Here is a 21,308-nt window from a genome sequence, read left to right as displayed (position 1 = left end):
GTAGGTAGTTTTATTCCATATACATGTATAGGTACCAATTGAAATTAGATGGTATTTTTCAAAATTCATTTAGAAAATTCGCTCAGCCATACAACTTTTATGGTTTAAATGATAAAAGCTTCTATACGTTGTATCCGTATACAATTTCTGTTCAATAAAGTTATTATGATATCATGACTGTAACGGGATAATGAATGGTACCAAATTTATATGCCAGTTTGTGGTTAATATTGGCAGTGAAAACGCTCAACTTTTAGGCTTCGCTACTTCATACCAATGTACCAAGAACATACTTTGCACAGAATAAACCTGATCAAGAAGAGATACTTTTTTTTTCTTGTTGACGGCGTGCACCACCACCACCGGCCACACTTGGGTAAGGCCTCTGACCATAAGTCCTAGAGACTATGCCCCACGCGGGGTTTTGTCTAGTATCACGACAAGACAAGACAAGACAAGACAAGACAAGAGATCATCACAATATGTGTGTAAAGTCTCGTATATATCTGGTATACTATTTAGAAACAATAAGACGCACATGATCAAAACAACATGATAAAGAAGGATCCCAAAAAGAATCCTTACTTGGCACTTGCACTTTACTGTCTTAGAAACCACGAAGCAGATAACGTACACTTCGATATTATTCAGAGGACACTCTTGATAAGAGTGTGGCAAATATGCAATATGGTTTGTGGCAATTTGGACGTATCACATTGTAGCTCGACCGGTAGCGACACATTTTGTACACACAGTGCACGCACTATTGTCTACCACGACCCCACATTTGTGTCTGTGCAGCAGAATGAATGACCCCGTCACGTCTGAGTGAACGTGATAAGGTGTTAGGCTTAAACCTTTTTACTGTTCTCGGGGGTGTGCTTGGAGTTTTCATGTATAAGTTCAGCTATCAAAAACGCTTGAGTGCGTAATAACGTAAAGCGCAAAACTATGTCTATCAATATCTGAAGATCGTAACAATTTTTGATAAATACTATATATGGAGCGTTGGTCTCTGTTACTCTCTGCAAACGTTCTATAAAGTATACCTCCGGAAGTAATAGTACGTTCCAAACACATTTGACCTTCGTGCAGCCTGACCCTGAACTGCCCGTTCGGACGTTCACCCGTACAAAGATGGCTGCGGTACAGTTGGTTGAGTGGTTTCTAGCCGAGAATGTGATCTTACAGTCGACTCTTGTCCTGTTGGCGGTGTTCGTTGTGACGTCATGGCACTTCAGTACTCCCAAGAACCTCCCACCCGGCCCGAGGGGGTGGCCTATCGTCGGCAATATCTTCTCTCTCGCGAATGTAAGTAAAATCTAGCCGCACAGTCGGTCTTAACAGTTGTAAGGACTTCATGCTAGCTGTATGTAATTAGTATGCATGAGTTACTACCAGGCAGAATATACAATGGGTAGATTTAGAAATGAAGCATTTAGCCGTAGGTCATAAGGACATTTGCGGCCGACAAATGAAATAAAGAGACGAGGACAAATTATTGTCTACTACCGAAAAAGCGTCATGATTTCCTCCTCACTCTAAGGTTCGACCGCCTACCTATTATAATGTTACATTCTAAGTTATAGTTTAGCTATTTGGCTGAGTGACGATTTTCCGTTCCTAATCGTCGCCTAATTTTGTGATCTATGGTCCTAGCGCAACATGTAACAGTATGTAGAACATGTATAACGTTACATACAGTACAAGATAACAAATGGTGATAGTGGAACAAAAGGCTATTCTAATAATAGTTACAGGATATAATCTAAGCTTTTTTGGAGTTTGACTCTCATTTTGGAAGCAGTGAAAGACGAAGTTTCTTCCTTTTTTCTGTCATGAGTGGATTTAGTGAAGTTAACAAGTTGTGGTTTCCTTTTCGTCAGTAAACGTTTGTACATTCTGTTCCTGTCGTTTCAAGAGCAATCGCTGTCTGACTTTTACCGACTGGGCAAAGACGTACGGACCGGTCTACCAAGTAAGTCTGGGGAGGCGGAGTATCGTGGTTCTCAGCGGGTATGACGTCATTCATGAAGCCCTGGTCAAGAAGGCGGAAGATTTCTCCACTCGGCAGTTTGGTCCCTCGACTAAGTTTATAAACCCACGGCAACTAGGTAATTCCTTTCTACCAACGTACCTTAGAAAAACGATTAAAAACTTCATGGCAAAGTGTGTTTGGACAGTATCGTGTCATTACGACTTTTGATAATCCTTCCTTTTTTGTTTGTTCAATCTTATATCTATTCGTCATATATTCATATATGAGGATATTAATCAAATTTGATCCTATTAAGGATATCAATCGGAGCTTGCCCTATATCATTGGTGGGTTGGCTTCTATTTCCAGGTATCATCCAGGCTCCTTTCGGCACCCCTTGGAAAGAACACCGGAAGTTCACCCTGATGTCTCTCAGGGAATTCGGGTTCGGGAAGAGAAGCCTGGAGGGGAAGATCCTGGAGGAGTCGGTGGCTCTACAGGCAGAGATCATGAAGATCGGGAACAAGCCGTTCGACATGGGCCGGATGATCCAGAATGCCGTCACCAATGTCATCTGTTCCATAGTGTTTGGGTCAAGGTAAGCATCTTTATATATAGGTCATATATAGTGTTAAAATCACGACGAACATCAATTTTGGGTAACCTCATTGATGCTCATTTTGAGGGATGTCCATATACATATAGCTCAACTGGTAGCAGCCTCACAGTTGAGCTCCTAGTTCAATCAGTTGCTAACGGTTCAATCCTGGTTCATGACAGCTCGGCAGTGGGGCTGCACCCGTCGTTCGAAAGGGGCGTAAAATGCCGGGGGTCATGACTGTTCAAAGAGGTGCCTTGAGCACGTTAAAGAGGAACGAATTCGAAGGGCTAGCAACTGTGAAAATATACTCTGCTACTGAAACAATAAGGAAACTTGCTACCCTATGTGCCACTAGGCTCAAGGACCTAAACGCCATTTTCATTTAACTCTCTAGCCTCCATAGCAAGCGTCTTGGAAACTGTCTGAGATACGTTGGAAACTGTCTGGGTTACGTTGGAAACTGTCTGGGTTACGTTGGAAACTGTCTGGGTTACGAAACTATCAGAAAACTAATACACTATCAGAAAACAGCACATGAGCCAGAAAATATGTCCTCCCGAGTAGCTATGTAGCTTGCTATTGAGACTTACATTTTCAGCCACGATGCTACAATAGCCTTAATTTTTTTCTGTTCCAAATAGATGGGAATACAACGACGAGAAGTTCACGCGCCTAATGGACCACCTCGACCGGGGATTTTCCTTTAACTTTGCTGGGCAACTCGCCATCTTTTTCCCCGTCCTTCGATTCATCCCAGGCATGGGGAAAGGTCTAGAGTTGGTGCGAAACGTCGTTGATACGATTAAAAGCTACATCAGAGAGGAAATCGATGACCACAGGAAAACCTTCGTCCCCAATGACATCCGGGACCTTATTGACTCGTACATTAAGGAAATGAAATCTCGCGAGAACGAAGGCGAGACCACGTTTACTGACGACTACGCAGAGATGGTGCTGTTCGACTTGTTCATCGCCGGTGCAGAGACCACCTCCACTACTCTGTACTGGGCCTTTCTGCACATGATTCTCAACCCCGACATACAGGGGAAGGTACGAACCAATGCAGTTTCACAGTTTCGTTTTTTGTTTAGATAATTAATGACATTTCCTTTTGGTCTGCATGCGCCACTCTCTCAAAAATCAACCTAGATTTTCAGCCATTATCCCATAGGAACCAATATGAGTCCAATATGTAAGGCGTTTCTGATTCCCTTCATGTATCATATCCCATGGGTCTACATGGGGGACACTTCTCAGTTACTGGAATCATTATAAATGGTTCGAATTCATTTGTTCATATGTGATGAAATTTTACAAATTTGTTTAATTTTGCATTCATCAAAATGTGGTCTTTAAAAAGATAACACTCGCCTATGGGCTTGAGTCCCCCTTTAAGTTTAAAGAAGATGTGGGAAACTTGGGCTGTTTTTTGTTTCAGGTCCAAGAGGAGATCCACTCCGTCCTCGGGCACGACCAGCCGCCGTCCACCGCCCACCGTGCCCAGATGCCGTACACAGAGGCCGTCCTGACGGAGGTGGCCCGCATCGGCACCATCCTACCCAACAGCGTGGTCCACGGCACCTCACGTGACACCAGTATCCATGGATACCACATTCCTGGTGGCACGACGGTGTTGGTAAGATTGCATCCTCACTTTCAATGTCTGAATCATTTGATGTAGTATTCCGGATTGTATCGTATAGTCTTCACTCACTAAGATCAGAAAGACGAAACCAATGATGCTGCAGTACTTGAAAAAGCTGCTAGGGAGGTTTAAATCGCCATGTTTCTTTGAGACCTCAATAACTACCCAGATATCATAATTCATACAAATCCTTCAAAATAATCTTGAGTTGTATAGGTGCAAACACACAAACACAACCAAAGCAGTACCCTTCGGAGGTGAACCTCCTTTCCTCGAGGTAAATTATATGTCCATGCATCTCTTTTCCTCAGCCTAACATTTGGTCCGTCCACCACGACCCGGAGCATTTCCCGAACCCCGGAAAGTTCGACCCCGGCCGCTTCCTGGACGCCCGGGGACAGTACCGGAGGGACGAACACGTCATCCCTTTCTCTCTTGGTAAGAGATGGACTAAAACTTTAAAATTCCACTAACGTCCAGCTCACAATTTGGTGATATCAAGATACCGAACTCTCTGTTTTTTTTCTTCCTCCCTCCCTCCCTTTCTGTTTTGAAATCAGGACAAAGAAAGCTTCCGCAAATTATCTGAAAGCTCTATGTATTACATCTTGTGTAGGTCCGCGCATGTGCCTGGGGAAACAGCTGGCGGAGATGGAGCTCTTCGTCTTCTTCACGTCCCTGCTGCAGCACTTCACCTTCAAGCTGCCAGAGGGCGCCCCTGCACCCTCAGCCGTTGGGATCCATGGCATCACTCACTCTCCCAAGAAATATGAACTCATTGCTGAGCCGCTGGCTTAAACTACAGAACGTGACAGGGGAAAATTATAAGAAGAAATCTTTATTTGCACAACAAAAGTACAGCGACTTTCGTAAGATGTACATATATAATTTTTGCTTGGTTCAACCGTTGAGAAATTATCAACAGATTACTAGATGAGTTTGATATATCAATTTTGATTGAGCGTCCTAAATATCATGATATAATATGTAAAATACGTTATAATGTCGTTTTCATATCGCATTTTCCATCAATGACTAAAAGGACTAAATTTAACTGTATACTGGCCAGTGATAATCCCTATATTGTAGATATGGGCTGTACAAAAGAAACTGTAAGTTTTCGAAATTCTATCTGTACAAGCTTCACTCGAATATAGTCTTATTTAATCTACATAGTATCCTGTAGAGTATGGTAGCTTACTAGACTATGATAGCTGTAGAAAACAGCCTGAACTTTTAGGAATTTTCATACTATATGATATAAGATGCTATATGTACATGGTCATGACATGTATCATTCTACAAATAACCGTTTTCGGGGGAACGGTTCAAACGATACAACATTTCTTTGCATTCTTCTTCTCGTAGTACATACACCAAGTACATGTACTTTCTATCACATACCTCTCCCCCCCACACACACACACATGATCAGCCACCTAGAAAACCATTTAGCTCATCGTGTATTTTTGTCCGCTATTTCAGTGCTGTCGATGCAAAAAGGAACAGCAACACGCCACATACATGTACACGACAATGTCGCTGATATCAGTTGTTTTTTGTTTGTCTAATTACGTTATATAATCTTAATGTAGATACCGTGACACATGGCCGATTTCCACGCAACATTTGATCAAGAAAACAAATACACACTATGTATAAAACTACTTCGTTCAGTTCTGGCATTACTTGGACCTTGCCAGGCTGATACACGTACAAGATGGCGGTCCGGTCCATGCTTCTTGTGTTTCTCAGTATTGCAGTGGCGTGCAAAGCAGCCGTGAGTATACCGCCCTTCGGCGTAGCGCATCAGCTACACAGGCACGCGGGGCAACTGGCTATATTAAATAGAAGTTTATTGCAAGTTAATGCCCGTGGGCTAATTGCAAATACATGGTAAAAACATAGGGTTAAAACATACATGCGTCAGTAAACTGTGTCTGACTTTGTTGTAACAATAGGCTACTGGTACTAAATACAATTGTTGGCTATAGCTAAACTAGCTGGGTATGACTTCTTTTTTGGAGACAGTGGAAGACGAAAAATGCCACTTTTTCTAGTATTTGCAGTATTTGTGGGTTCTGTGATTTCAAGGGAAAGGTAGCTTTTTGTTCATCCGTGAATGTGTAAACGTAGGGGTATGTCGTGGTAACTTGTTTAAATAATTCGGTTCTTTCGTCACTGTTAAAAAGACCCTTGGAAATAAAATGTCTTTCGTCTTCGATCGCCTTGGACTTACAGTATTTACAAATTCTTTGGCACACTGGTAAACTCTAAAATCGTCCTCTCTCTACTTCTAGAGAGTGAGCACTAATTCTTAATTTGCTGATGGCCGAGCGCGACTCGAAATCAGCAAGTTACACTGAACGACGACCTGTCACGTTGTTTAAAGTTATCGCGATTGAGGATTCCCCTGCAGTACTTGATGGCAGCGGGTTCCACTCTACAATAGATCTAGGAAAATAAGAATTTCTTAACACATCGATCCTAGGTCTATCTTTATGGAACGAAATTTATAAAGTCAAGTTGACGATAACACTGTATGTATTGTGGCTCCCATATGTTCATGTATGTCCACACGCCGCTTTAGCTTGGAATAATGAAGCTAGGCGTAAAATTAAGATTGGACCTTTGAAACCTACCTCCGATATCATATTTTGATTGGGGGGGGGTATCTTTTATGACAAAATTTTAAAAAAATGAACTTATAGCAGCCAGTAAACTGTTACGTCCAGATTGGAACAATGTTGGCGGACTTTTCAAAGCAGAAGCAAAGTCGCTATTGTACGTATGTGCTATAGGATCTATGTTGTCTCCCCTGTAGGACGGTGTCACCAGGTGTGCTTCTACCTACGACTGCCAGTGGGGCAGGCAGTGCTGTCAGAAGGACGGGGAGCCATGGTCCTTCTACTGGTACTATAACGGTACGCGACTCTGTCTTTTGTACTGTTAAACTATTTAAAGGACACTCTAAAATTCTGCAAAATATTAGCCAAAGCCAAACTTGAACTTGTCATTGGATGTAAAGTCTCTTGTGAGACTAGATGCCTGAGGCATTCGATGTTCCTCAATTTCTACTTGCAATAACCTGTTTTGTCTGTACATAAGTCCTACGGCACCACATTTTTTATAATATATATAATCTGTATTGTATGTGACATGGCTTTTATTATTGATTGTTTATTATTGTTACTCAGTGTACTATGTCGTAGTTGTGTTTTTTATATGTAAAATCAGGGATACCTGAAAAACAGGCTTCACAGCCTGAGTTGTATTTCCCCTGTATAAATAAAATGAAAATGAAATAATTATATTTTTTCCTCGATCGTTAGCTTCAATCTATTTATATCCCACCCCCGCTATCTACATGTACATAAATATAGGTCCAATAAGATAACTACGTTTAAATTGTGACGTCACGTATGCGTACAAACACTGCATCTGGCCACCATGCACAGTCGTTATCTCAGCCTAGCCTAGCCTCCTTTGCAGACTTCTAGGGTAGGAGCGCCGTCTTGTATTCTTTAGGGGAGAGCTGATTCGTGGTTTCCAACATGGCCCAGATGCTGTAATGGCGGATGAGGTACGATGAAACTATCTCCCCCGACATTAAAAGAACCGGGCTCATGTTGAAAATCAGCCCTCGGGCCACCGACCCTGCAAAACTACCCCGACGCTGCTAGAAGTCTGCGAAGGAGGCTAATCTCAGCATGAACCGATTCCCATATCCCATGCAGGTGGTACCGGTACGTTCGCAGACTCTGACCTGGGCACGTGCGGCGCCCTGGGCCAGGAGGGACAGGTGTGCTTCGCCTCCAACTCGTACGACCCGTGCAGCTGTGACGTCGGCCTGATGTGCTGTCCTTCAGCTGAGCCGGTGGACCCCCCGCCGGGATGGCCAGCAGGCTTCCCGTTCCACGCTCACACCTGCCAGCGGAGCGGCGATCCTTACGCCTGTATCTAGACTTACAGGCTGGGTTTACACACACCTTTTCGGTATCGACTCGGGGCTGTGTGTGAGGAGCTTTGGGCTGCAAAAGTGGGGTTTTCCTACTAGAAGACGCTTCTTGAGTGGCCTAGACCTTCCACAGCCCTGGGTCGACTCCAAGTCGACTGAACAACGCGTGTGTAAATCGGGCCGTAGGCTAGCTGGGTTTACACGTACATTTCTAAGCACGGTGTACTTGGAGACGCGTGTGTAAAGCGGGCCTTGAGCAATTTTGTGCCTGGCAATTCTTGAATAAACACATCTAAGCTGTGAATAAAGGTTTCTTTTATGTTACATCTACCAGTCAGAAATCAACCCCTGTGCTTGTATTTAGGCGAAAGTATGGGCATTATTATGATTAAAAGGCTAGAATATATGGATACTAATATCAAAATGAATTTGTTATGATGGTTTATAATCCATATGCTTGCATACAGCAGTTCTTTGTTTTAAGTTAAGGATTCAATATATATATGGCGATGCGTGATTAGTAAAATACCGCAGTTCCTCTTTTGTTACAAAAACCTGTTTATGATGAGTAAAAACTGTTCTTTAGTTTTGATGCAGGAAAAAGACAATTTTGACCCCCAAAAAGAGTTTAACTACATATGTGTTCAAAAATGGACACCGGGAAGTCGGATAAGGTCTCCAAGCAGATGTTGAGTGACAGATTTCTAAGTGATGGTCATGGCTTCTCTGACAGTCCCTTACCCCATATAAGCAGACGAACAGATTAGAAAAAGGCCAAGTTGTCATAGGAAAACGGCTAATGTCCACATATATCCCTAACCTACTCAAAACGTACAAGATATGATTATACAAAAATGTACATGAATGTAGGTGGCGCTTCCGTGGGTGGACAATGCGTTACAAGGGTTCCTCGCGTGGCGCCTAAAAGTCTGTCCTTTTTATGTCAACTCGTGTTTATAAGCGTCTAAAATGTCATTTTAAATGTGTGTAAAAACGTCTAGACCTGGTTGGGAAAGATTTCACTGGCTTTAAGCATGATGTCTTGTATATTTTCACGTTTTTACATGCCAGGCCAATATACCCTAACAGAGCCCGATCTGCAGTACCGCTTTCGACAGCCCCTTGAAAAGTGGCTAAAACGACCGCCAAATTGCAAAATTTCCGTCTTTTCGGGAATGGGGAAATTGCGAAAGGCTCGCAAAGGGGTTAAAATTTTCATTCATATTTGACTTGGTTTCAGTAAAAAAGACTAAAAAGACGGCTTGAAACCAAGAAAAACAATATTCAAGATGTGTCGATGTCACAAATAAAATATTGGGTCATAAAAACACGTTTCCTTCATTTTGTCAATAGAAGTGGTCGAGCGCAATTGTCACGTTCTGTATACCACATCGATATTTCAGTCAATCCTATTTTGTGAAAGAAGCGTAGGGTAACGGTGTATTTGTCTGTTTGTCTATCAATAGATACAATTTTCCTTTTATATCTGAAATTTGGCATGTCGGTAGTTGAAGAGGGGATTCTGTGTGTAACAATTTTCATTATATTTGTGATCATTTAGAGGGAATTTTGCACTCAGTTGTACGCGTTTGTCATTATCATAATTTATCCATGTCAATTCAAATGGCATTCTCGCTATAGATGCTAGCTTTGATCAAATAACGTTACATGTAGATCATGTCGGATACACGTGTAATATGTATTGTAATGTATTGGTGTAATTTTGCTCAATCATTTGACATTGCTTCTGAAATGTTACAATTGTACATATATTGCTGTTGCTCAGACCACAGGTAAAACGTTTTGGATCTAACTGTAATGCCAAGGCACGGATCTTTGAAGCCATGTGTTTATTGTTATCTTCGCCGAGGAACTCGGAGTAGATTATGTTTTCGGTTGAGCCGGCTGTTGTGTGGGTCTGTATGTATGTCAAGAGCATAACTCGGGAAACCTTTGATGGATCTTCATGATATTTGGTAGGTGTGTAGTGGTTGTGCAAAGGTAGGTCAAGTTCAAAAATCGTTTACCTGGCGTTTTCCAACAATACTGCAGCGGACTTTTAATTTTTCTGTGTTTGTATGTAGGCAAAAAAAGTGACGGAAACGTTGATGGATCTCAATGATTTTTGGTAGTTTGGAAGAGATTGTGGGAACGGAGGTCAAGTTTAAAAGTGATTTATTTGGCGCTTTCCTACAGAACTGCAGCAGGCTTTGTGTGTGTGAGACTTTGTATGTCGCCAGCATAACTCGAGGAGCTATTGGCGGTTGTGCATGATATTTCGTGGATAGGTAGTGATGTCAAAGAGGAAGGTCAAGTTCGATAATGGGCCTCCTAGTGGGTATTTGAGGTACTGCAGCGGAGCTTCAACGTTTGAGGCCAAATTTTCTGGAGGCGTCAGGTTCATGATTTTTTGGTAGTATATAGCTTCTGGGACGGCAAGTGAGTGGTGGGAATTAAGACCCCCTAGCTGCTCGTTTGGAACTGCAGTTGGCGTTTTTGTTAAAACATTTGGGGACGAATAACTCCAGCAAGGATTGACGGATTATCATAATTTATGGCATGTGGATGGTTTCGGTGATGCTTTACATAACTGAATACTTGTCATGCAAATAAGACGATGATTTGCATAATAAATGAGGAAAGTTTATAAATTCGCCGAAAGCTTGTAGTCAAATTTCATACAAGTGCTATGGTAACGCTTTTTAAGTGGTGTACAGCTCTTGGGGCAGGGAGTAAGTGATGTAAGTTTAGACCCCCTAGTGGCTTGCTTAGAACTGCAGTGGGATTTTTTCATGTTACCGTTGGAGGCGAATAACTCGGGTAGGGTTTGATGAATTTGCATTGTTTCGGACAGGTAGGTTATTGAGGTAATGATTAACAAATAAAGACGTATGAAATTGTAATCAGGGTCTAATTAAGTGGTGGAATAGGCTTGTTTATAATTACATTTTTAAGCACCTTTTGTCGACCTATATCTAAGGACAACACCTGCTTGTCAGCAGGCCTGTGCAAATTAGATTGATGCTCTCTGGTGACCTCAAAAACCACCGGCCAAACTACACTCCCGCTGGGACGGAGCTTATATCAACAAACACAGGAAAGGTCTGGCCCTGTGCGGGACAAGTCAAAACGATGAATATAAGGAAATGTGCAAGCAGCAGGCACTACAGAAGGCATAATACTAAGCTTTATGTGGTTTGTAAAATGCAGTTGTATATACCACACTGGATGTGGACCACAGTCCTTCGTAGATGAGAGTAAGAAAAGGTTCTTGCGCAGGTAGTGACATAAACATCCTCAAAATCAGGATAATCTTTAAAACAGACCCATGCTACCTATCAGGACCTGACTGAACTCCCCTCCATGGTGTTTCACATTTAAGACAGAGACACGAAAAAACAGTAACAGGTCTCACAAATCTAACACCCTCCCAAAAAAGTGAACCAGGAGGCTTTAGAGAGATATTGTCAATGGGGCAAGAGTCGTGGTCACTGCCAACGTTAACATATTAGACGGAATTGTTAAGGGCGCATTCGCAACAGTATGCCATGATGTCCACACCTTCCTCGTAAAATTCGACAGTGAAAGCAAATACAAGAAAGATTTACCCAAATGACAACACATCAAAAGGCAATGTTCAATAAGTTCTCAGTTACGGCAAGCGGACGATCCAAGCACGACGAGAACAGTATCCTCATTATGATATTATGATATTATGATATTATGATATTATGATATTATGATATTATGATATTATGATATTATGATATTATGATATTATGATATTATGATATTATGATATTATGATATTATGATATTATGATATTATGATATTATGATATTATGATATTATGATATTATGATATTATGATATTATGATATTATGATATTATGATATTATGATATTATGATATTATGATATCATGCAGTTTGTGGCCCATAATATTATGATATTATGATTTCATGAATTTCATGAATTTCATGAATTTCATGAATATCATGAATATCATTGTACCAAAACTGCACCACTGCTAGGTGCGGAAAAGTCACATGTACATGTACTATGTCTTTCAAAATGTGTATGGTATGGAATAAAGATTTATTCTATTCATATATATTGACTGTACCATTTCATGATCACTTTCAACTTACAACACTGCAATATCGAACCTTTGTGGCCTATATAATATCACCATACCTGTACCACCAAATGATTTTTAACCCCATCTAGACTGGACTCATTTGCCCCATCATAACTTCCAAATGGTATGGTGCATGCTCAAATTTGCAGGGGGTGATAAGCATGTAAATATCAATCACTCTCCATAATAAGCCTTGATTCTTTGGCGAAGATAATGTGATCGTGGAACTCTAGTTCCCTCTAAAATGGGACATTTCGACAAGGGCTCCAAGTCAATTGAAAACGGGTGGCTTCAGGTTGCCCTGTATGTAGTTTGGAAATCACTAACTCGCAAACCTGGGAGCTTGGTGCATCTTCGACCCCCGTACCTTCACGTCTTACCGATAGGAAAGTTTCGAGAATGGCAACACCAATGTACATGAAAATAAAGATAATACAAGATTCTCCAACACATAATTCAAAACAAATTAGTCTGTACTTTCCTTTTCTATCATCATTTCAAACTCAATGTTCCCGGACTCCTCTAAGCCCTTGCCTCAATGTAATCCGTAAAGTTAACGTAGACGTTAAACGGAAGACCTAAGAGGGCAATACCAGCTTGTCTACTAAGCATCTGCAAAATTTAGATTAGTTCCACAGGCCACCTCTTTCACTTGTGGTCCTGATCATGACACCATGAGCGAGTTGGATAAATTATGTTTATGAGCGCATGTAAAACAGGTCATCGTATTAAATGCTGGATTTTACAAGCTGATTTGAAGTCATAATAGCATTTGTAGCAACTTTGGGCGAAGGCATTGAGTACTGTACACTATAACAACAAGAAGGCCGTAAATGTCATAAGTGTCATTTTGTTCTAAAATTGAAAAACGGTACGTCGTATGCTTAGAAATTTGTTCCTTAACAGTCTCAAGAAGTCCTTAAGTAGTCTTCAATGTTCTCCTTAGGTTGTGTAGATAAAATTATGACTTTGTTTGTTTATCTTGAATATTGTTCTTCTTGGTTTAATCCGTCCTTTTTCCAAAATCATGTCAAATAAGACTTATAGATTTAAACCCCTTTGCGAGCCTTTCGTAATTTTCCCATTCCCGAAAAGACGGAAATTTGGCAATTTGGCGGTCGTTTTAGCCACTTTTCAAGGGGCGGCCGAGAGCGGTACTGCAGATCGGGCTCTGTTAGGGTATATTTACCTAGCATGTAGAAACGTGAAAATATAGAAGACATTATGTTTAAAGCCACTGAAATCTTTCCCAACCAGGTCTCGACGTTTTTACACACATTTAAAACGACCTTTTAGACGTTTATTTACTCGAGTTGACATAAAAAGGATCGATTTTTAGGCGCCGCGCGAGGAGCCCCTGTAACGCAATGTCCGCTCGTGGAAGCGCCACCTACATTCATGTATAATCATATCTTGTACGTTTTGAGTAGGTTGGGGATATATATGGACATAATCCGTTTTCCCTTTGGCCTTTTACTAATCTGTTCAACTGCATACATGGGGTAAGGGACTGTCAGAGAAACCATGGCCGTCACTCAGAAAACATTACGATTTTCACCCCAATATCTGCTTGGAGACCTTATCCGATTTCTCCGGTGTCCACTTTGGAAAACAGAAATGCAGTTAAACCATTTTTGCGTTTACTGGGTAAAAATTACGATGAACTGATTTAGAACCGATTCCAAGTATTTTTCGTCATCACTTATATTTAAGAATCAGACTTTTTTCTCATCTTTTGAGTGCACTCATCCATTTTGGGATGTCCAAAGATCTCAATCACAAAATGGAGTCAATGTGACCAAACGACGGAAATGTATCTTAACGAGAAATGTTCTGCTAGTGATTTAACCAAGTAAGGTGAACCTAATACTACATATAGTACTAATTTTCAACAAGTGATGTGGAAACAAAAATCAACGAGTCATTCCAGAATACAAGCAACTGGTTTATTTCATGTAACGTCATCATTGAATGCATGGTGCATGTTAATCATAACCTGTTGCATTTTTTTCTGATATTTTCCGGCATTCACCCTATGAGCACAACATCGCAAGAAAGTTTAAACGGTGTGAAAAGTTACTTTATGCTATGCCGGAAATCATGCAGTATATCTTTCAAAGTCACAATTCCTGAGATTTCCAAATTATCATTCCGTTCAGAACACAATGATAATCACAGCCGTCTATGTATTTCATGTTAATAATAATTGACCTCTATCATTGAATACACCATTTAGGATCCCTTATTAACATTGCCTTTATATATGATAGTCATTACAGAAACAAAACAATAGTTCTAACAATCATAAAATGATTTTCCTTCATCGACCTGAAGTAACCATAACCATAAAACTATCTATTCTATGCACACATAGAACCCCTGGCCCATGAGTTACGACCTTCCGTTCTCCGTGATGTCATGGGTTACTCTCCACATCTTCACATGACGTCACTGGTGACGTCAATCCACGTTCTTGCTGAGTGGACCTGTCGACAGAGACCAGAAACTTTTCCATCACACTTTGTAGGAATGAATAATGCAGTAAACTATAAAAAAAACTATACTTAAACATCTAATGGCTTTATTTATGTTCACGCATGTTTTACGAAGGCGCAAGCACCGGTGGAAGGAAGGCTATGATCCCTACCTTGCAACGTTACCTACATTTATGTTTCATGAAAAATGCTATAGCTATTCAACAAAGAGGACCATACGTTGTATGCGTCATAACTTTGATATTAGCGTTTGTAGGTGTAGCATGTTATCTAATTGTACAACTTTTAGAGATGAAAAGGCTCACTCCAAAGTTTGCTGGCCAAGTACTCTCCGCTGTAATAGAAAACGACTGAGAGGACGATGCAGACGGGGATCGCTAGGAGTCGCTGCAGCGCGGGCAGTCCCTCCATGAAGGGGTACACCCAAACCTGTTGGCTGGATGCAAGGTAGAACACCCTGGGAGAAAACAACGCTTCAAATCAGTACGACAAAAGATACGGTTTGTACATTAATAAATTCAGTAATTAAATTCATTGTGTTTTGACCTTTATTATTACAATGATCTAAGTTAGAGGAAGGCCTCCATTTCGACGGACGGTACTCACCAGGCCATGTACACGGCCGTGAGCGCCACCGTTCCCGCCAGGCCGCGACGCCGGGAGGAGTAGCGGGGCTCCACCATGTACATGTGCAGGAGAAGGAACATCAGCACGACCGTGCGCTGTTACAAACAAACACACAAACAACATGATTGTAGTCTCAAATAGGAAGGTCTGCCCCTGAGGCAGTCGATGATATCTCTCTATGTCTGTTGACATAGTAATTCAGCAGTCTTGTACAACGCGCAGTCAGCACGGCTCAAAAGAGACACTCTACGGCTGAGGGAAGTACTGCAAGTAAAACCCTTAGCAAAGTCGTTTGCTTACACGGTAATGCTGACGGTAGCAGGACAGTTCGGCCCATGGTCAGTTCGGCCCCGACGTTTCGGCCCCAGGTCGAAGACGTTTCGGCCCCAGGCCGAAGACGTTTCGGCCCCAGGCCGAAGACGGTTCGGCCCCAGGCCAAAGACGGTTCGGCCCCAGGCCAAAGACGGTTCGGCCCATTTAGTTATTATGTGTATCACCGTACTAAGCAAGGTAAATCTATGTGAAACAATTGAACTTTAAGACATTAAACACATTGAACATTACGTCTTAAAACATAGCAAACCCACCTGTGTAACACCTGAAACCGCGTTTCAGAGACCGCGTTTCTTTTGTCAGACAACTTCAACTTGTAGTTTGTACTTGTTGTTTGGCTGAAACGCGCATCGGTAATCAACCTGATTTTCAAAATTTTGGTGCCGAGTTGTCCTGATACCGTTGCGAATGTCGGACAACTCGGCACCAAGACAACTCGGCACCAAGACAACTCGGCACCAGGACAACTCGGCACCAAGACAACTCGGCACCAGGCAGGACAACTCGGCACCAGGACAACTCGGCACCAAATTTTTTTTTTTACATTATTTGTATGAATGTTGAACTATTCGGCATACTATGTAACGATATACACCGGTACCTTTCGAATTATTAGTTTTAGGTTTTTTCTTCATTTTAGACCAAAATGTGTATATTTATGTCTTCTGTGCACTGGAATTACAACCAAATGGCTTGAAATTTGGCACAAGGATGCCAAGGACATAGAACTTTTCGGGCCAAGGCAAGGGGGTCCAGGCAACTGACCGAGCTGGCAGACTACGTGGATAACACTTGGCTTTCAGGTTCACTCTGGACCCCACGCCGTTGGTCGGTCTACGGTCTGTTCGTTCGGACCACCAACGACGTGGAAGGTTGGCACAACAGGTTGAACCTGAAAGCCAAGAAGCCCAACCTCCCGATGTACCTGCTCATCTCTCTCCTGCACCGGGAAAGCCAGCTGGTAGCAGTCTACACTCGGCAGGTCCCAGAGGGTAACGTGCGCCGGTACCAGCGGGCCACGTACAGGCGCATCCAGGGCCGCCTGTTCGCAGAGTGGGAGAAGTTTGCGGCTGGCGAGACGACTGCCAAGATGCTGTTGGAGGTGTGCTCCAAGATCTTCGGACCACCCGGGCACTAGTATATAGTTGCGATGAACGGTTACTGTAGTTTTTGAAACTTTACTGTAACTTTATGTTCACAATTTTCATTGTTATCATGCATGATTCCTTTCTGTGAATCATACACCGTGAAGTCAAAGTTCATCATATAAAATCAAAATATCCACTACACCGTGTAATTTGCTACCGTGAAGTACACTATTTTTTGTAAGTTACAATGTACGTAACTTTACTGTAACTTTATTTTAATTGTTTATTATTTCTAGTTTGTATCGAGTATTGTATTCTGGGTCTGGTTACTTAGTTGTTTCAGTAATAGTCAGTAGATATTTTTACTTAAGACAGTTAAATCGTTCAGTTTAATGATTCAAAGAACGTGATAGTGACAAGGTGATAGTTGTATTTTATATCAATAGTTCCGTTTGTCAATAATCAGTCAAAATTTGCGATGTGGGCTAGAAATGGTTACTTAGTTGTTTCAGTAATAGTCAGTAGATATTTTTACTTAAGACAGTTAAATCGTTCAGTTTAATGATTCAAAGAACGTGATAGTGACAAGGTGATAGTTGTATTTTATATCAATAGTTCCGTTTGTCAATAATCAGTCAAAATTTGCGATGTGGGCTAGAAATGATTCAAAGAACATGAACGTGTTAGTGAAAAGGTGTTTGTTGTATGTTATAGCAATAGTCCCGTTTGTCAATAAATAGTCAAAATTTGCGATGGGCTGTGGGCTAGTTAATCTTAAGTTAGAAATGATTCAAAGAACATGAATGTGTTAGTGAAAAGGAAATCGACAACACAATACAATACAACAAAAAATTCCACGCCATAACTGGTAACAACTTCAACATTTAAAATGGTTCGGTGATGATACAATTCGGGTGTCTGAAAACTGTCGGGGAAAATTGCATCTGAAAAAGAAAATAAGAAGTCGAAATTAAAGCATTGAAACACGAACCAAATCTCCGTATGATGTTGGAGGCCGAACCGTCCTGGCCCTGAGGCCGAACCGTCCTGGCCCTGAGGCCGAAACGTCTTGGACCTGAGGCCGAAACGTCTTGGACCTGAGGCCGAAATGTCTTGGACCTGAGGCCGAAACGTCCTGATTTGGGAGGGGCCGAACTGACCATGGGCCGAAACGTCCGACATTCATGCTGACATAGCAGACATAGCTATATATGAGGGGAGACGTCAATAATCTATGTTTGCCCGGCGATGTAATACCCCAACATCAGAAACCTCTCAAAGAATGCAGATTTCAGATTCTGCACGGTTCAAAAGAGAAACCATACGGCTGACTGAAGTACTACAACCAACGTCCTCGGTAAACTCGCCCATCCACTCGGTTACAGTGCCCCAAAGCGGCGCTATCTAACACACAAACCAAACACAGTGCGTCGAAGCCTCTTTTCGCTGCAGAGGGAGTCATAAAAAGTCAATTACATTTGATTAATAATAAAGATCGACAGTCGGTTATACTGTGCCTAATGATATACATGTACGTCTGGATAACCAGGGCATGATAGCTTTTAACCTTGACCTTTTATAATCATGGGTCACTTGGAAAGGTCAATTCTATATCCTGGTTATCCGGATGAAATCATACAGCACAGTACAACCGATTGTCGATCTAAAACACGCTTGGACTCTCCTATAATCGATAACTCCTCTTTCTACACCCAGAAGAGGGCTCGATGCAGTGTGTCTAGCTGGTTGGAGATAGCTAGCGCCACTTTGAGGCACAGTAGCCGTGTAGATAAACGAGTTTGCTAAGGACCTTGGCTGTAATACTTGAGGCAACCGTATAGCGTCACTTTCGTACCGTGCCATGGTCCTTTACCATGGCCGTGATATTGTTGATGTGGATGTCAACTTATCTGACGACTGCATTCTTTGAGGAGTTTCTGATGTTGTGTTATTACGTCGCAGGCTTTACTTGCAGTACTTAACTCAGCCATATGGCGTCTCTTTTGAACCGTGCCGACTGTGCGTGGTACTCGCGCCAGACATGCATCGTGGAATGCTGCAAACAGGTGTCAAAGGCTAAGGTCAGCAGTACAATATACGGATATTTGAAGATTATATTTTACGCATCTAACATTCACCGACACATGTGGGTCGTGCCAGCGCGGTGCGTCATCGGGAACCGGCGGTGTCTGCTGCCGCAGGGACGGCTCCAGCACCCCGCCATACCACAGGGCCGCCTCCGTCACTATCGTCAGCTGGTAAAAGTCAGAACACAAGAAAAGGAAAACAAGTGAAACATCTATCAAATCTCCATCCATGCATCCAATTAATGGTACGTGTATCATACTTTTTGAAGCAAGATGATTATATTATATGATATGTATAAGTACATCTTGACATGTTCGCGCGGTGGTTTGATTTTCGCGGTTTTCACGGTGACCTCCCAAGGCATCAGGAATGTGTGGTTGGTATTTCCAAGGAGGTTTTATTTACTGTACTTCAGGATTGTTTTAACCGCCAATTCAAATTCAAACACCGCGAAAACCTTCTTTCCCTCCTACAGAAAAAGGTCACCTTGCTATATGGATTGCAATGTATCCGAACGTTAGAGTTTGTGACGAGACGAGGCGCGAATGGACGTACCAGTGTAATGGGAAACGCAAACGCTGCAAGGATGAAGTCCAAGAACGCCATCAGTCCAGCCTTGGAAGGAGCGCCGACTAGCGGCTGAGTCAGATCGCACAGGACCCAGCCGCCGAAGAACGTGCATACGAGGTCCTAAAGGTGAACAACAAAAGAAAACACTGAAAAGGAGAAATCAATTGGACACTATTTTTTGCAATCACTGACATCATACAAGGTTCGTCATAAGCAGCTCAGGCAGTCTAAGATAATTTCTTTACATCGAATGTAAAAATATCATATGTTCACTTAAGCTTGTGCATGTCCAACGTTCGCAGTATATGACAGTATACTAGCTATAGCACTATCAGCGGGAAAAGTATGGTAGTTCTTCTTTGTCATCTTACATTATAGTGTCAAAATATTTCTTAGTTTTAAACTGAAAACACCTCGGTTGGCCTGCTAGGCGGGCTGTGCGACAAGTCCCCAATGTGAAACACGTGCGGTTGACCTACTTTGAGTCGTTTGCCCTACATTTTCTGACGTGCTTTATATTTTCAAAGATTTCTTGCCATTCTTCTGTCATACCACAACTGTAACTCACACTGTAGTACGTCAGAATTAATGTGACGAATATTCTGCCTTTTCAGAGGTGAATTCTGGATCACACTGTCACACAACTACTATTTAAATATCAAAGCTCCCTCACACCAAGGAGGTTTTATAAAACCTTCTTGCTCACACCAAGGAAGTTAAAATCAAACTTCCTTGCTTACACACATACACACACTGCCCAGTTGTACGACCCAAATATCGTTATTTCTTCAACACTGGGCATATTCCGATCTCTTGAATATCTAACCTGTGAAGATTATATATTCTGTAAATGAAGAAACAAACCCCACACACATATAGTCATATAGACGGAAAACGTTAACGCCATGATTTACTAGAACGACATCTAGATCACCAATCACTCGCCACCCACCAGATTGAGTTGATCCAGGTATTTCCACCTCCCCCCGACGGAGTCGTAGGGTTTGTAGTCCTGTACGGACAGGTGGAAAGCGATGTTGTGACACAGGACAGCGAACATGGACAGGTGAACTGCGGTGACCCCCGCCCACACCAGGCCAGGCGCCATGTTTCCTTGCTATGTCTGGAGTACATGTGGACATGCTCTACATCTTGGGACTTTAAAGACAGCATGTCTTGTTTGAATAAAGCTTCATTGCGTCTAAACGCAAGAACCATAATTGGCATCTGCGCATGCTACCCTGATAGCAAACAAACAAACAAACCGAAACATACATGTATACTATTTGTAGATTATCGTTTCCGGTGTATACAGTATTTCATACGGTTTAATATTGACGTACTTCAAATGATCGAGACGTAGATACAAAGATAAACAAGACATGCCCTTTTTATTCAGAAGCATATCAAGTAAATGGAGATTAAAGAAGAACCAAAAGACATGGTCTTGGTATACTAGTAATACATAGATACAAAGAGTTACGGCAAAGGAACGTTGATTATAACTTGAAGTGACCTGACCTTTTACATATCTTATCACTAGTAGTGTGACGAACACATGAAGAGAAGAAGTGAAAGTGATTTGGAGCATCTTCAACATGATTGACATGTTTATCTGGGTCAGTGACCTTTGTGACCCCAATCCAGTGGGCACCCTGGGTGATGATAAGGTCACATTTCCAGTCCAGGGCCCGACTGGGCAGTCTTGAGGAATGATATAAAGGACAACAAAAAACACAAAAGAACCAAAAAGTATTTATCATTAATAAGGCGGGCATGTCCC

At 41.9% G+C, this 21,308-nt stretch overlaps 3 protein-coding genes across 3 annotated transcripts; 2 read left to right on the top strand and 1 right to left on the bottom strand.

Annotated features, from left to right (window-relative positions):
- Positions 1–1,114: 1,114 nt before the first annotated feature.
- Positions 1,115–5,563, top strand: LOC136444817 (cytochrome P450 2U1-like). The gene is made up of 7 exons (XM_066442560.1): positions 1,115–1,311; positions 1,922–2,114; positions 2,348–2,576; positions 3,221–3,629; positions 4,018–4,215; positions 4,536–4,662; positions 4,841–5,563. The coding sequence occupies exons 1-7, from the start codon at positions 1,138–1,140 to the stop codon at positions 5,020–5,022; spliced, it is 1,512 nt and encodes a 503-aa protein (XP_066298657.1). The 5' UTR covers positions 1,115–1,137; the 3' UTR covers positions 5,023–5,563.
- A 303-nt stretch (positions 5,564–5,866) lies between these two features.
- LOC136444818 (uncharacterized) lies at positions 5,867–8,502 on the top strand. The gene is made up of 3 exons (XM_066442561.1): positions 5,867–6,004; positions 7,049–7,148; positions 7,962–8,502. Exons 1-3 carry the CDS (start codon positions 5,945–5,947, stop codon positions 8,186–8,188), a joined length of 387 nt encoding a protein of 128 aa, XP_066298658.1. The 5' UTR covers positions 5,867–5,944; the 3' UTR covers positions 8,189–8,502.
- A 5,754-nt stretch (positions 8,503–14,256) lies between these two features.
- LOC136444963 (androgen-induced gene 1 protein-like) lies at positions 14,257–20,648 on the bottom strand. Its single transcript, XM_066442755.1, has 6 exons — positions 20,478–20,648; positions 19,511–19,645; positions 19,006–19,122; positions 15,426–15,541; positions 15,125–15,276; positions 14,257–14,810 (listed from the first exon to the last, which is right to left on the bottom strand). Exons 1-6 carry the CDS (start codon positions 20,631–20,633, stop codon positions 14,785–14,787), a joined length of 702 nt encoding a protein of 233 aa, XP_066298852.1. The 5' UTR covers positions 20,634–20,648; the 3' UTR covers positions 14,257–14,784.
- Positions 20,649–21,308: the final 660 nt, after the last annotated feature.

This window comes from Branchiostoma lanceolatum, chromosome 11, assembly GCF_035083965.1.
Source record: "Branchiostoma lanceolatum isolate klBraLanc5 chromosome 11, klBraLanc5.hap2, whole genome shotgun sequence".
Lineage (NCBI taxonomy): Eukaryota > Metazoa > Chordata > Leptocardii > Amphioxiformes > Branchiostomatidae > Branchiostoma > Branchiostoma lanceolatum.
The sequence above is the reverse complement of the archived record's forward strand: the minus strand, read 5'-3'. Positions and strand labels throughout refer to the sequence as shown.

What these genes read in the sequence shown, in the direction of transcription:
- LOC136444817 (XM_066442560.1), top strand. Translation starts at nt 1,138, where the DNA reads ATGGCTGCGGTACAGTTGGTTGAGTGGTTTCTAGCCGAGAATGTGATC. An exon ending in ATATCTTCTCTCTCGCGAAT is followed by an intron (nt 1,312 to 1,921) that starts GTAAGTAAAATC and finishes TGTCGTTTCAAG; the next exon opens with AGCAATCGCTGTCTGACTTT. An exon ending in CTGGTGGCACGACGGTGTTG is followed by an intron (nt 4,216 to 4,535) that starts GTAAGATTGCAT and finishes TCTTTTCCTCAG; the next exon opens with CCTAACATTTGGTCCGTCCA.
- LOC136444818 (XM_066442561.1), top strand. Translation starts at nt 5,945, where the DNA reads ATGGCGGTCCGGTCCATGCTTCTTGTGTTTCTCAGTATTGCAGTGGCG. An exon ending in CAGTGGCGTGCAAAGCAGCC is followed by an intron (nt 6,005 to 7,048) that starts GTGAGTATACCG and finishes TCTCCCCTGTAG; the next exon opens with GACGGTGTCACCAGGTGTGC. An exon ending in CTTCTACTGGTACTATAACG is followed by an intron (nt 7,149 to 7,961) that starts GTACGCGACTCT and finishes TATCCCATGCAG; the next exon opens with GTGGTACCGGTACGTTCGCA.
- LOC136444963 (XM_066442755.1), bottom strand. Translation starts at nt 20,633, where the DNA reads ATGGCGCCTGGCCTGGTGTGGGCGGGGGTCACCGCAGTTCACCTGTCC. An exon ending in ACCTGGATCAACTCAATCTG is followed by an intron (nt 19,646 to 20,477) that starts GTGGGTGGCGAG and finishes GTTCACCTTTAG; the next exon opens with GACCTCGTATGCACGTTCTT. An exon ending in ACGGCCGTGTACATGGCCTG is followed by an intron (nt 15,277 to 15,425) that starts GTGAGTACCGTC and finishes GTTTTCTCCCAG; the next exon opens with GGTGTTCTACCTTGCATCCA.